The 15,734-nt window shown below is 35.2% G+C and overlaps 2 protein-coding genes across 4 annotated transcripts in view; one reads left to right on the forward strand and one right to left on the reverse strand.

The window, feature by feature from the left end:
• GIGYF2 (GRB10 interacting GYF protein 2) overlaps positions 1-15,734 on the reverse strand; it is a 136,626-nt gene that overhangs the window by 59,656 nt on the left and 61,236 nt on the right. The gene's annotated exons all lie outside the window — the stretch shown is intronic.
• KCNJ13 (potassium inwardly rectifying channel subfamily J member 13) lies at positions 4,339-15,160 on the forward strand. Its single transcript, XM_041765804.1, has 3 exons — positions 4,339-6,784; positions 11,752-12,226; positions 13,984-15,160. Exons 2-3 carry the CDS (start codon positions 11,767-11,769, stop codon positions 14,604-14,606), a joined length of 1,083 nt encoding a protein of 360 aa, XP_041621738.1. The 5' UTR covers positions 4,339-6,784; positions 11,752-11,766; the 3' UTR covers positions 14,607-15,160.

Consider the following 15,734-nt stretch of genomic DNA (forward strand, 5'->3'; position numbering starts at 1 on the left):
AAAAAAAAAAAAAAAAAAAGACCCAATTCCCAATTTAAAAGTATATGTTAAGAAGGCTGCCTGAATTTACAGGAACTCCAGCCCATTCTAGCTCAAAAATTCTATAACAAAGGAGTTCAAATTTTGTTACTGAGTGCTTATTTCCTCAACTGCAATATATTTTTTGCTATGTCAAATATTACATAATTAATAACTTCAATGGAAAGATTAAGGTGACAACTTCTCCAGTAAACTAAGGAAAGCCAGAATAATATAGTTCTGACATGTCAAACATCCCACATGTAAGTGCAAGGTAGGTGGAGTTCCGTCTTTGGGAGTCACTGTCATGTGCATAAGAGAAAGGTGAGAGAAATTCAAGAACTTTTAAGTGGACTTCACTCCACTCCTCCTCCTTCCTTTATGAAAACTTATTATTGAAGTGTAACAATTCTTGCCAAAAAGTACATAAATCACAAATGTACTTTCAAAGAGTTTCAATAAAGCAAATACATCTACATGACTAAGATTTTAAAAAGAAAATATCAGGACAAAAAAAAAAAAAAAAAGAAAGAAAGAAAATATCAGGACAGCCCCGGTGGCTCAGCGGTTTAGCGCCACCTTCAACCTGGGTTGCGATACTGGAGACCCGGGATCGAATCCCGCATTGGGCTCCCTGCATGGAGCCTGCTTCTCCCTCTGCCTGTGTCTCTGCCTCTCTCTCTCTCTTTCATTAATAAATAAAAAAACCTTTAAAATAAATTTAAAAAAAAAAAAAGAAAGAAAAAAAAAATCTGGGGTTCCTGGGTGGCTCAGTTGGCCGAGGGTCCAATTCTTGATTTTAGCTCAGGTCTTAATTTCAGGATCATGAGTTCAAGCCCTGCCACTGGGCTCCACAATGGGCATGGAGCCTACTTAAAATATAAAAAGTTAATAGAAATAGAAATAAAAAAGAAAATATCAGGAGCTTTCAAAAATCTTCATGTCCCTCCAGTCAACCCTTCCCAAAGCAAGCACTATTTTTTACTTTCATCTCCAAAGATTAGATTTGCCTGTTGTTTAAACTTTTTTATGCCTGGCTTCTTACAGGAACCATTATGGGAGATTCATCCACATTGTTACAGAGAAGAGCAGCTTGTTCTTTTGCACAACTGTACAGGATCTCATTGTGTAGATAGACCACAACATATGACTCTGCTGCTGACTGAAGTTGTTTTTAGTTTTTTGCTATATGAATTGTGCTATGAGCATTCTTGAATATGAAATTTAGTATATGTTTGTATTTCTGTTGATATATACCTAAAAGTGAAATTGCCAGGAGTGAAATGAGGTATATTCAACTTTAGTAAGCACTACTAAATCTTATCCCTGGGATCCCTGGGTGGCGCAGCAGTTTGGCGCCTGCCTTTGGCCCAGGGCGCGATCCTGGAGACCCGAGATCGAATCCCACGTCGGGCTCCCGGTGCATGGAGCCTGCTTCTCCCTCTGCCTGTGTCTCTGCCTCTCTATCTCTCTGTGACTATCATAAATAAATAAAAATTTAAAAAAAAAATTCTTTAAAAAAAAAATAAATAAAATAAAAAAAATAAATAAATAAAAATAATAAATCTTATCCCTGAAAAATTAGTACTAACTTTACCTATTTTTACCTGTTCTACTCAAACCTCTAGCAAACATCAACATGAGTGCTTTCCTCTATGGACAAACACAAAGACGAAGGATTAAAAATAAAGAAACTTATACATAGCATCAATCCCCCAGGTCCACAGCCCAGGGACACACATGTAAACAAATAACCTAAAATTTGTCAAATTTTCCTTGACAAAATGCATCCATTTATCTCAACTAATCCTTATTACAATCATAAGAGTTAGGTTAAACATCATCACCTCAATTGTTCTGTGAGAAAAGGGGTACTTATAGGGGGAATTTCCCAAGGTCATAGAGCTAAGTAGTGACCAAATCAGACATAGAACACAGGTGTTCAAACTCCTAAACCTGGGTTTACTCACAGACTTATCCATTGAAGGAAGCAAAAAAATTCCAGAAAAACTAATGAAGAGGAAGCTCTGGGATCAAAGTCTAACAAACTCTAAAAGGGCAACAGACATACTATGCATGGTACAGCTTATATAGACAACGACTACCGACATTTCTAAAAGGGGAAGATGGAACCAAATGTGTTAATCTTCCAGCAGAAATTATGTCAAAATGTATATCCCCTGGGGCACCTGGGTGGCTCCATTCAGTTAAGCAACAGACTCTTGGTTTTGGCTCAGGTCATAGCTTCAGGTCAAGAGATCCAGCCCCACACTGGACTCCATGCTCAGCGTGCAGTCTGCTTGTCCCTTGTACCTCTGCCCCTCCCAGCGCCTTCTTGCTTTCTCTCAAATAAATAAAATCTTAAAAAAAAAAAAAAAAAAGCATACCCCTCAGAAATGTTAAGACCCATTCTTCAATATAAAAACTTCGCTCGAGAAATTCTTTTGAGAGGAAAAAAATGACTTCAAGCACCATCTAATAAAATAATTTCCAAATACTACTAATATAACTAAAAATTACACTGAATTCAAGAATTGCTCTAAAACATCCAAATAAATCCTTAACCATTTAAATGATTACAGTATATTTGTATTTGTGTAGATTTGAGTTGAGAGTGAATATCTCAAGGAGAATTTGATCTATATGATTTGTTTAAAAAAAAAAAACAACACATAGGGCAGCCCCAGTGGCCTAGCGGTTTAGCGCCACCTTTGGCCTGGGGTATAATCCTGGAGTCTTGGGATCGAGTCTCATGTTGGGCTCCCTGTATGGAGCCTGACTTCTTCCTCTGCCTCTCTCTCTTTCTCTTCTGCCTCTGCCTCTCTCCCTGTCATAAATAAATAAATAAAATCTTAAAAAAAAAAAACACACACACACATAATTTGTGTATTACTGGTCTAATTTAAAATAAAAGCTAAATATTAGGGCAGGCTGGGTGGCTCAGCGGTTTAGTGCTGCCTTAGGCCCAGCACGTGACTGGAGACCCAAAATCCAGTCCTGCATCGGGCTCCCTGCATGGGGCCTGCTTCTCCCTCTGCCTGTGTGTCTGTCTCCATGTCTCTCATGAATGAATAAATAAAATCTTAAAAAAAAAAAAAAGCAAAATATTAAAAGCCATTCCCAGGCAACTTAGAGGATGCTATCTAAAGTTCCTTTCACGTCTACAAAGTCTAGAATTCCACAGTGGCCAGTGAGGGATACCCACAAGGCCCTCCTCAGCATTTCAAACCAAAGTCCTCCTCCTTACATAATACCAGCACAATAATAAGGTTGAGTAAGCAAATATTTTAGTTGATTTCTTATAATCTTAACAGAATAACTTGTAAACAAGATTGAAAAGTAAACATAACTGAATAATTTACAAATTTAATGGCTGACCCAAATATTCCTAACCTACAGTCCATAAATGAACTTGGGGGCCATGAATCCTTGAACGAGAAGTAAATATTATGCTGGCATGCTTTCTTTTATCAGGGAAAAAGGTGTAAGGTTTTGTAAGAGTCTTAAAGGTATCTATGACCTTCAAAAGATAAAGAAACACAAATTTAAAATGTATTTTCTATTCAAAAGAGCAAATATGACTGTTTTATAATCAAACTATACAATCTATATAATACAAGTTATGATCTTATATCAACAGTAACTAAGAATGTACAAAAGGTGCTAAAATGCAAATGTATGACATATATAAACATTTTCCCAATGGCAGTAAATACTTAGTTGTTTCTACTTAATGTATTAAGTATGAATAGGATTTTTAAAATTAAATTAAATTAAAATGTAATATTGGTTTTAGTCTGGTCTAATTGAGTAGACTTCCTAAGGAGAAAGAGCAGTAAAAGGGCACCTGTGTGCATGTTTGACTCACAGCCAAAAATGGTGTTTATGGAAAACTTCAGATGGAGCGAAGAGGCACTCAGCCAATAAAATCTACAGCTGTGAGACTTGGAACTTACAAGTACCCAAACTCCAAAAGCAAAAGTGGAATTATGGGACAGACTTTGAAGCTTGTTTATGTGCAAATTTTTCTAGTAAGAAACTTTGTATTCCTCTATTCAGATATACATTCTCTGATCAACACTAAAAATATTTTCTAACACCAGAGAAAATAGTGAAAGGAAATCCCATCCAGGTGTTAGTATTTACTTTTTTCCCCACAATTAATTGTAAACAAAACTCAGGATGGCTAGGATGGAGAAGTTTAAGTTTTATATCCAAAGATGTGTAACTTTTCTCCCATCCTAACCCCTGAGAAGTTACAATCTGCTCCACTCATTAACACTGGTCCTGAAAACACAATCCCTGACCGGAAGAGACAGACTGGAGGGGCTGCAGCATATCAAAATCTCGTTGGAAAAAAATACCTCTTGCGGTATTTTTTTAACTGAACCCTCATGTTCAGTCATCTGATGGTATATACCCTAACACTGCCGCAAATCTCTAGGGAAGAAGACGATCAGCAGCTGGGCTTGAATGCAGAACTGAAAATGGACTAGGCATCTTCTAAAGAAAGCAAGGTATACTATATAAGAAAGAACATAGAACACGGCTAAAGTTTTAAAGTTGAAAGATTATCCATGTACATAGGCAGGACACTATACTCCAACTAAAGCATCTGTTAGTCTCAAGTACAAATTGGCATAGTTATGGACTATACACTGGATTACTTTAGCCAGAAAGAAAATCAAATACCTTTAGGGACAGAGATCTGAATTTAATATAGAACAATGTATCTGGTCTTGACACCTTGCTTAATCATTATAATTTTTAATAAAAAATAAACCAAAGAACAGATATTTACCACTTATGTTCATTCATAAAAGAAATGTTTTAAAACCATCTCTAACTAAAGTCAGTAATTCTGTTTAGATGGGCCCATGTGTCTTAGGGTGAAGTTGATATACCATCTATGTCAAGATCAGTTTCATCTCAGCTAACCTGGCAATCTCAACCAGAAATGAATAGTACTGCTCAGACTATTAAATGGGAGTACTGTGCTCCTGAGTGGACACTCCAAAGCTGGTCTACTATCCACACAATTAGCAACTAGGAATGGTCTATAAACCACAGCAAGACTTTTAAATTACAGAAATCCAGAAACCAGAACCCTTCTTCACTTGAGACATTTCTTTCTTGACAATCATCTCGCCAAATCATTTCTGCCTTAATATATTCTGAAACAGAGTATATTATGGAAAGAGGCTTCTAAGTTTGGTAAAATCCTTCACCATCTTAATTATCATAACGTTGATGTGAGACACATGGCAGATACACTCCTGTACTTTCTAAAAGGCAGTGTCACACTGTATTTGCTAAGGCTTTTTCTTCCCCAGTCAACTGTCAATTGATATACAGTATAATTCCCTATCAGTGTGTACAGGGAATAAGCATCACCATCACAAGTCCCTACTTTATGCTTTTACCTTCTCTAGTTCTGAAGGTCAAAGTTTCCAATGCTGTGTCTGAACTTGTATTGAAATGTTTGGCATTACAGAACAAAGAAGGAATTAATACTTTCTTTTTAATTGTGGGGGAGGGGAAGGAATCTACAAAGACGGATTTCACCTTCTAAGTAGCATTATATTGGTCTACATTAATAATTTTCCCAGCAGGCCTTCCATGATTTTACTTTGAACAATAACAGCCTTTGTTTCTCAGATCCTCTTACATGTGACATTTGATCAAAGTTTTAAAATCAGCAGCTAACAGAGGTGGACAGAAGTACTGCTCAGTAAAAGCATTACACAAAACCATCCCACAGCTCACTTTAAGGTTGCTACAAGTTAGATCACAGGCGTTTTCTAGGTAAACACTATTTAGATGTTAAGTTAAATTTTCTGTACCCTGAACACCATAAACCTCTCAGGAAACCATCCTCATTACTAAAGCATGCCTTAAGATAATTCTTCAGCTCCTTGACACAGGTGTGTTTTTTAAAGATAAGTGCAAGGTACCAAACAAATCTATTCTTATTTAAGATCTCTGCACATAGCCTTAAAAGAAGAAGAAGAAGAAGAAGAAGAAGAAGAAGAAGAAGAAGAAGAAGAAGAAGAAGAAGAAGAAGAAGAAGAGAAGAAGAAGAAGAAGAAAAGGCCTGTCTCCTTGTCCCTCCCTTGCAAAAATTCAGGTAACTAAATCACCTATATTATCAGTTTTAGAATTAGTGGCAGCCATTCTAGTGAGATGGAATATGAAAACTAATAAAATCAATTAATTAATTCATGCTTAAAAGTCCTTATCCAAGGAAACCTTCCCTGTAGAAATGGAGAAAAAAAAGGAATAGTAAAGGCAGTATCTCACACTTCAACATGCTACATAAGGAAAGACGGCTGAAAGGAAATCTTGCAGGGAATTTTATCCCTTTGAACTTTCAAATAAACTCTTAAGTAAGATTATGCAAACTTACTAAAGACCGGTCCTGATTAGAGGGAAAAATGCACCCCTTCTCCAAGTCAGTTCTGGAGGCTTTCTCCAGAATTGTTAAGGTTTGTGTTGGGTAAAGAAAGACCTCCTAACAAACCAGCATTCTTTTCCACATGATCAGAGCTCATTGGCCCCCCTGCGGACTAAGTGACCAATCACATCATCTTCAGCTGAAACTAGCCCCCACGACATTATAAACAGAGGAATGTGAACTGTAAATCCAGTCCAAGAAGAGAACCCACAAGCTAGCCTTGTAGATTAAAGTTACCTTATCAAAAGGACAGACTCTGCAAGTTTCCTCAAGACCTACCTGTGCACACAGACTGACCCAGCAAAAGTTCTGGTGAGTACATGAAATAATATTCATTCTTATTTCTTTCCTTAAGGGGAACAGAAAGAAATTGAGTGGCAAATAGGGACAGAGCTAGATATTGCCAATAGATTTTTAAAACAAAGATATTACCTTCAGGGTCATACATTAAGGTTCTTTATTCTTTTTCCTTAAATTTTAGAAATGGAGTAATAGCCCTACTGAAAGCATTACTAGAAGTTTTCTTGTTTTATTAAATGTACACCAATCCCATGTTACAATACAGAAATAAGCAGAAATGAAAGGCCATAAAAAAATTCAGGGGCTTTTTTGTTTTCACCTCTCTTCCTTGGATTTTAGATAGATAGATAGATAGATAGATAGATAGATAGATTGATAGATAGATAGATAGATAGATAGATAGATAGATAGATAGATAATCTTTCTTTTGGAAGGGAGTAAAAAACCCAAAATGAGTATACAAGAACAAACAATCTCCGCACACACAATTTTTTATTCCATGAAAAAAGTGATGACTATCTAGTTTTATTTTTTTTTTTGACTATCTAGTTTTAAATGTCTTTTTAAGCATAGAATTACCAAAATTAGTAGGTGCTTCTACAAGTAAGAAATTAAAATATAAAAGATTCTCTGAGCTTATATAAGAGAGAACTCACACTGTTTGCCCCAATTATAGAGGGTAGGAGAGATGACTTTAAGACTTTATACAGTTTTTACACTAGATGTGAATACATAGTAATATTGTGATCATTTAACATTTGTAGTTATAGCCTATTATCTTAACTGTTTAATATGAACTACACTACCACCTTACAACATGGCAACAAAAAAGATATAATTTTAAGTACTACAAACCAAATGAGTAAAACGAATCCATAATTTCAACAGCCACCGAAGCAGCCAAACTATCATTTTTATAAAGTAGTGTTTTTATCCACCGAAGTTTGTAAATGAGCAAATACTTTACAGCCCACACACAGAGAGAAAAAACAAACCTTCTCAAGCTTCAATTCTATTTTCTATTGGGATCAGTTAGTAAGAATCATATAAATACAAACCAAGACAAACATACTCAAAGGGTATTTGTACACCTGGAAAGATATGAAAATTACTTGGAAATATAATAGTATAAATATAATGATGCCTGTCAGTCACTTTTAAATTTGATAAAGAGAAAAATCTACATGTATCAGGCAACAATAATGTAATTTTCAAATACCACACAAGCAGATGTAAAACACATAAGAGAAAGAAGAAAAAAAAAATAATCTAAAAAACCTATGTCAGTTGAGGGAAATAGAAATAAATTTTAAAACTTGTAGAATTTTAAAATATAGTATTATTTAATTCCCTTTTGTCTCTCTTTTTTTAATATAAGGAAGCCTGGTCAAGGGGACTGGGTGGCTTGCCCAGCTGACACAGCTATGTAACCAACAGAGCCAGAGCATGGTCAGCTAGATTCCCTACCTTGTTTTAGTAGTACTAAAACATATACTAAACCATACTCTTTATATAAATCCAAAGATGGACTTATTCAGGGTAATCGTTAAATGGGGATCAAAATCTGAGAATACTCCACTTACCAACACAATTTTAAAAAGATCCAGCAAAGCCTTATATATAAAAAGGAGACTGCTTCACTGTTTTGATACTAGCCTTGACATCCCTGTTCACAGGTTTTTTTCCTCACATATTTAGTTAATTCCAAGAGAAAAAGAATGAAATTGTTGAAGCCCAGAATAAGTGCTACAAAGCTGTAGGTAATAATCCTGAAAAAGCCCAAATAATAATAATTTTGTTAGCTATAATATATACAGAAAGGCTATCTTCCTAGGTAATGAGTTTTAGAACTTAATAACTTAAGGTGAAAATCAAGAATCACAAAATTCTCCCTACAAAAAACTATTGTTAAACAATCAGCAATTAGTAGCATTCACCAGGACAGTGGATCCTAAAGTACAATACGCACTAGAGTACAAGGTCCATCATGGGCATTTTTCACACAGATGGGAAGCAAGAAACAACAAGTTGAAACTAATATAATGTCGGATACCAATTTCACCTCAAAAAATGAAAAAAAATTAGAAAAGAAAAAGAAACCATTAAGGACAATACAGTGGTGATTCACAACCTTTCTGAAGGAATCCAATTAACATTTATTATATCCTTCTTCCTCTTTTAAGGTCAAAATGGCTTTTCCTTTATAAAATTAGTATGATATATTCTAGAAATTATTTTCTCACCTGGTAAAATACAAATTTGGCAATGCTATGTAAGAAGTTTCCTCTCCACATTTTAATTTGTACTGGTCTATAATATTCAGATTAGACTACATAATAATTCTGGCTGTACTGATCTTCAAATTTTACAAGATGTCTTCCTTAACTGAAAATATATTTCTTGACCACAAATCTTAGGTCTGAACCTAAGCATTCCTAAAGACCAAATATTCTATAATGACTCCTAAACAAAACTAGTCAAATGGAATGTAGTATTATTCACAAAAGGCTAACCAGGATCAAAATATCTATTTTTGAAGCACTGACTCTGGACTATGGACTTGGTGTGAGATTCACTAATAACACTACCTTTGTGATCCTAGGAAATTCACTATGCCTCAGTTTCCTTATCTGTAAAATGGAAATTACAATGGTACTTACTACTGGGAAAGTTAAGGAACACTATTAATAATAATAATAAAGCAACTAACACTAGAAGGTTACTCTGCACTAGGCATTTGAAAGTGTTTGGTATTATTACTGCCACATAGTAAACAATATATATTGGCCAATATTATTAATCATTACTGTCATGAGAATCACTTGTGAAGTCAACAATAGTTTAAGACAGATACTTGAGATAGTTATGGGGATTGAAAGAACATCTACTAAAAGCTAAAAATATGGCTGTCAAAGACTATCTTGTAAATATAATGCCAATCATCTTGGGAAAGATTTTGTTTTCACCAAACTTTCTTGTAGTAAGAAAATTAGCTTCTTGTAGTAAGAAAATTAACCTGTAAAGTTAGCCAGACGAGGATAATATTATAATCTAAGGCCCCCATCTGCCTAACCCTTGGTGACATCATCTGAGAAACAGAATAATAATGTCTATCTTGCTGGGGCACTTGACATTCAGTCAGTTAAGTGTCTGACTCTTCATTTTGGCTCAGGTCATGATCTCGGGATCCTGGGATCCACTTTTGCCACAGGGTTCCACGATCGGCAGGGGATCTGCTTGAGGATTCTATCTTCCTTTTCCCCTCCCCCTGTTCACATTCTCTCTGCCTCTAATAAACAAATAAATCTTAAGAACAAACCCAAAAGAAAGATCTATCCTGCTGACATACCAAGGGATTAGAGATAATGCAATATGAAGATACCTAGCACAGTGAAAATTATTGCTGTTGTTGTTACTTTCAAAAGGACAGAGATAAGGTCTCCTAAAACATTTAAAGAATCTAGCAAAATGAGTCATTAAGTAGCTATGTTAAGGAAAAAAAAAACACTAAATAATAAAGACTACATGTCAAAGACTACATGTCAGAATAATGAGTTATAAAGCATTAATGACCTAAGACTGAAAATACAAGAGAATGTCTCTAATATCACTGATATCTGTTAAATTAGCCTCAAGGAGAAAGGGAAATTACATACCCAACTAGCCAATGTCTAATTCCAATTATCACAGGAAGGCAGTCTCCAGAGCCCCAAAGTCCCTAGACACAGGAAAAGATCCAGCAAACTCAACCAACAACTTAGCTCCAATGCCTCTACTCCCCTTTAAGTGTCACCGTCATTCAAAACATAGGAAGGGACAAAATAAAACAAAACATAGGAAGGGGATATATAATACTCTCAACAGCATCTACTTCTGAGGGAAGCAGGTAGACAAAGAGTCAAACGTAAACTCCTAGCACTGCATTGTGACAAAAAGAAAGAAAAAGCAAAGCTGCATTTCCCAGTCTGTTCCTGTGAGATCCACATAAAAGTCTTAAGACATAGAAATCGTCACACAGAAAGCATACCTTAGATTTCTTCTCACCACACAAAGAAAAAAAACACACCCACTGATTTACAGTTTAACTGTTTACAGCTAAAAACTAATTATATTAATTATCTTTCAAAAATGGTCATGTGGTGCCTTAATGGTTATTTTAGTTCATTAAACTTGAAGCTTTTCTCTGGTTTACTTACTTTCAAAACTAGTATTACCTAGGAACCTCTACCTAGAATTTCTTACTTATCTAAGAAAATAATGTTCTCTCCATTCCACAATCTAATCAGAATCTAGAATATTCAGAGGATGACAATGCATTAGACAAAGAAGGAAAGAATCCATGAAAATGGCCACAAAGTTACAAAAACAAAGCCTATTCATAAAATTTTCAATAGGCTAATTAAAAATCATACATTAGAACTATGGATCTAAAAGCTTAGTTCTGTCCTAGCATGGAATTCAGCTTCAAAACATTTGCAGACAGTGTAACACTGCATTTCCAAATGATTTCTAGTTATTTACATAAAGGAACACATATATTTAATTTATTCATTTAAATTATAAATTACTCATAATTATTAATTATAAAAATGTTATTTACACTAATGTTTAGTCAAATCAATAAATACTTTATGTGCAAGAGACAAAGATATCGAAGGGACATGAACCATAAACCCAAGCTTTAAGGATTTTGAAATATACTTGGAAATATTAAAATAGCAAACAATATTTTAACAGTCATTCAAGGAAACAATAAGAGATATCCGAAGGCAAGTGATGATTAGGTAACAAATGAATGGCTTAATCAATAAGTAATTGTCTCTTTTCTCTTACGTGAAGAGAAAAAGTGCTGTTAGACTGGGAAAGCCTACCCAGTAGCCAGGTAAGTATTCCAAAAAAAAGGAGAAAGTGAATGAGGTCTCAGAATTAATATTAACTGTAAAACAGTTAAGAGCTTACTAATTTATTCTTTGTTTCAGAAATTACAGCCTGAGATGGATGGCAGTAATTGCAAAGTTATTGCTCCTCTCCTAGCTCAGAGATACCGGAGGATGGTCACCAAGGATGGCCACAGCACACTTCAAATGGATGGTGCTCAAAGAGGTCTTGCATATCTGCGAGATGCTTGGGGAATCCTAATGGACATGCGCTGGCGCTGGATGATGTTGGTCTTTTCTGCTTCTTTTGTTGTCCACTGGCTTGTCTTTGCAGTGCTCTGGTATGTTCTAGCTGAGATGAATGGTGATCTGGAACTAGATCATGATGCCCCACCTGAAAACCACACTATCTGTGTGAAGTACATCACCAGTTTCACAGCTGCATTCTCCTTCTCCCTGGAGACACAACTCACAATTGGTTATGGTACCATGTTCCCCAGTGGTGACTGTCCAAGTGCAATCGCCCTACTTGCCATACAAATGCTCCTAGGCCTCATGCTAGAGGCTTTTATCACAGGTAATTGTTTTTGTTCTTTAAAAAAAAAAAAATTACAAGTGGTTTGGAGAAGGGATAGCCAATTATAAGCAACTGTGGTATAGAATAATTCATTTGCATTATCAGCCAGTAATATCCAAGACTGAAGAAAGACTAGGGGAATAAGAGATGAAATTATATGAACCCTGACTCTATGCTTAAACTTTACCTATTTGGACTCCTTAAGAAAAAAGGGATTATTAATGACACTAACTTGCAGCAACATCTTACACAAAAAGAATATTAACATAAAGTCTAAAAGGCATTTTTTCAGAGAAGCTAAATACTTTTGTCAAATAAGTGGATAAATATTTAAATGCACATTTTGACAATCATTTTACCTAACAGAAGAATTTGATTTTCTTTACTAGGTTAAAATTTCCTCCTCTGAGTTTATCTGTTCAACATTTACTCATTATCAGTAAGCCCAGAGCACCAAAGTCAGCATTATATTTAGAGATCAAGTATACACATTCTTACTGAATATACGTCCACAAAGATTAATGAAATTTTATTTATAAACCTGGTAACACATAAAACTTTCCTGTAATTAAGTAGGGCGTCATTTTTGTAAGTGGTGTGTATATACAGTTTAAAAATCAAAAAACAAATCAAAAAGAAAACCTGGCCTTAACATACTATGCAATAATAATCTGAAAAGGTAAGTAATGAGCCAAATGAAGGGTGATGAATGAAGTCCAGTGTGCTGCCAACTGGCTCTGTAACCTGTAACAAATCACTTAACTTCCCTATTCAAGTTCTTAAACTGGTCAGCCATTAGATAAAATTTAGGGGATTCATGAACTTAGGAAAAACCTACTTCTTTTGTCACTAGCCCCTAACTGAAAATTACCATTTCCTTCCATTATAAACATAGGCAACAAAAACAATAGTATCAGCATACCCATAACTCTGATTCAAACAGCAATCACTGATATTTTCATATCACACTACAATATTCCCCCAAGTACACTATTAAACCTGCCACTGTATTTTGCTGTTTAATGCATTTATAAAACACATACAGTACTATAAATTTTTAAATGTTCAACTCGATTTCAGTATATTTGGTTTCCTTTGTATGTCTTTTATTTTATGCATTTAAAGCATAATTATGATAAGAGGACCACAGATCTCACCAGACTGCCAACAAGATTTGTGGCACAAAAAAGGTTAAGAAATCCTGACGTACAGCTTGGGGGCACAGAAGATGCACTTTTAAAGGTACACTGAAAACACTTTAGAGCCAAAGCCTTATAAAATAAAGGGGAGGGAAGAGGTTGTATAAGTTTCAAAGTTAAAAAATTCCTCAATGTATCAATCATTCTACTGGTCCCCTTCCCACCCCAAATCATTCGACTCTGAACCTAATTTCTACTTCAACTTGAAATAATCTAATTACAAATGAATTTCATTTATTTTGTTACTTTTTTTTTAATTGGGGGCAGAAATATAAGAAATGATCATTTTGTAAGAAATGAAAAGACAAAGTTACATTTCTATCTAACAAAATGAATTCTGTTTAAGCCTTCTGAAATCATAGTTTTAAAATAAGGATGTATGTACATGTTGAAAATTCTGTAAGGCAAATGAGACTATCCAAATTAACAATGTATTCATCAATTCGTAACTCACTTGGAGTAGAAGTGTATAACTATTTGATATACCCTTCTCATACGGAAATAGTATTCATATTTCAAGTGTTCATTCTAAAAAAAATTCACTGATTTCTAATTTAGGTGCCTTTGTGGCGAAGATTGCCCGGCCAAAAAATCGAGCTTTTTCAATTCGCTTTACGGACTTAGCAGTAGTAGCTCACATAGATGGCAAACCTAATCTAATTTTCCAAGTGGCCAACACTCGACCTAGTCCTCTGACTAGTGTCCGAGTCTCAGCTGTACTCTATCAGGAAAGGGAAAATGGTGAACTCAACCAGACCAGTGTGGACTTCCACCTTGATGGCATCAGTTCTGAGGAATGTCCATTCTTTATCTTTCCACTAACCTACTATCACTCCATTATACCATCAAGTCCTCTTGCTACTCTGCTCCAGCATGAAAATCCTCCCCACTTTGAATTAGTTGTGTTCCTCTCAGCAATGCAGGAAGGCACTGGAGAAATATGCCAAAGGAGGACGTCCTACCTACCCTCCGAGATCATGTTACATCACTGTTTTGCGTCTCTGTTGACCCGGGGTTCCAAAGGTGAATATCAAATCAAGATGGAGAATTTTGACAAGACCATTCCTGAACTTCCAACTCCTCTGGTCTCCAAGAGCCCAAATAGGACTGACATGGACATCCATATCAATGGACAAAGCATGGACAATTTTCAGATCTCAGAAACAGGACTGACAGAATAAGACGTCTCCATGACACCCTGTTTTTTAATGTATTAAATATATCCAGCCAGTTATGCAGCTACTTCTCCTTCATCATATCTCATGTTTTCTCTTTTTTTCAATGCTGATTACATCTCTCTGATTACATCATAGTAATCAAGCCTATGCCCATAAAAAAGGCTGAGCTAACAATACACATTCTGGAAATATAACATTCTACCTTACAAATCTGTACTGTGGTTATCTGCTGAAATCAATGCATCTCAACATGATAGGTATTTATACAGAAATGTTGATGGATTCATATTAAAGTGGTATGGCATCACTAATGAAGGTAAAATGGGACAATAAAGTTTAACACAGCTGAACTCTAAAATCAACCACAATCTCTCATTTTCATCTGCAAGTGAAGCAACAGTCTAGTCTTAAACCTAGCTCCCTGTGTAGAATGATGATTTCACAATATTTAGTGAACATCATTTTAAAACTCTTATTTTTGCAAGACAACAAAGATCATTCCTCTGGTTCTTCATACAAAACTGAAGTATTACCCTCTCAATTTTTACCACCTAAGAACAAAAATTCACACACACACACACACACACACACACACACACCAGCAAAGTATATAGATTTATACATAGCTCTAAAAGTATTTGAGCATGACACTCAAACACATGCACATGTTCATGTATTTGTGGCAGAAAGTGATCAGATCAAGTAAGAGCTCCAGCCTGAATGCAACCCGTAATTTTCTAAGGAGATGCAAAATTCTATCTCCTATAAAGTAAGCTTGCATAATAATCAAATAGTGATTTAAAAATTATAATTAACGATTCATTTGAATGGCTTCTGACCTAAGTAAAAACATTCCCTTCTTACCTGTGATCCATTCAGTGGTATAAAAAAAAAACAGGACACCCTAAGTAACTCATAAATGCAAATATATTTAAGGCTTTAGATTAAAAAGTTCAGTTACTTATAATTCAAATAGGAAAAACATCTCCAATAGATAAAGCAAAAAATTAGGCAACAAGTATTTTCAAACCCAAATTCCTGTTTCCAACTTCAAATAGTTTTTTCTATAAACACAAAATGAGTGTTTATTCACCAGTAGGAGGTTGGACTAGATAAACTCTATTATTTCTT

This window comes from Vulpes lagopus, chromosome 8 (assembly GCF_018345385.1).
Source record: "Vulpes lagopus strain Blue_001 chromosome 8, ASM1834538v1, whole genome shotgun sequence".
Lineage (NCBI taxonomy): Eukaryota > Metazoa > Chordata > Mammalia > Carnivora > Canidae > Vulpes > Vulpes lagopus.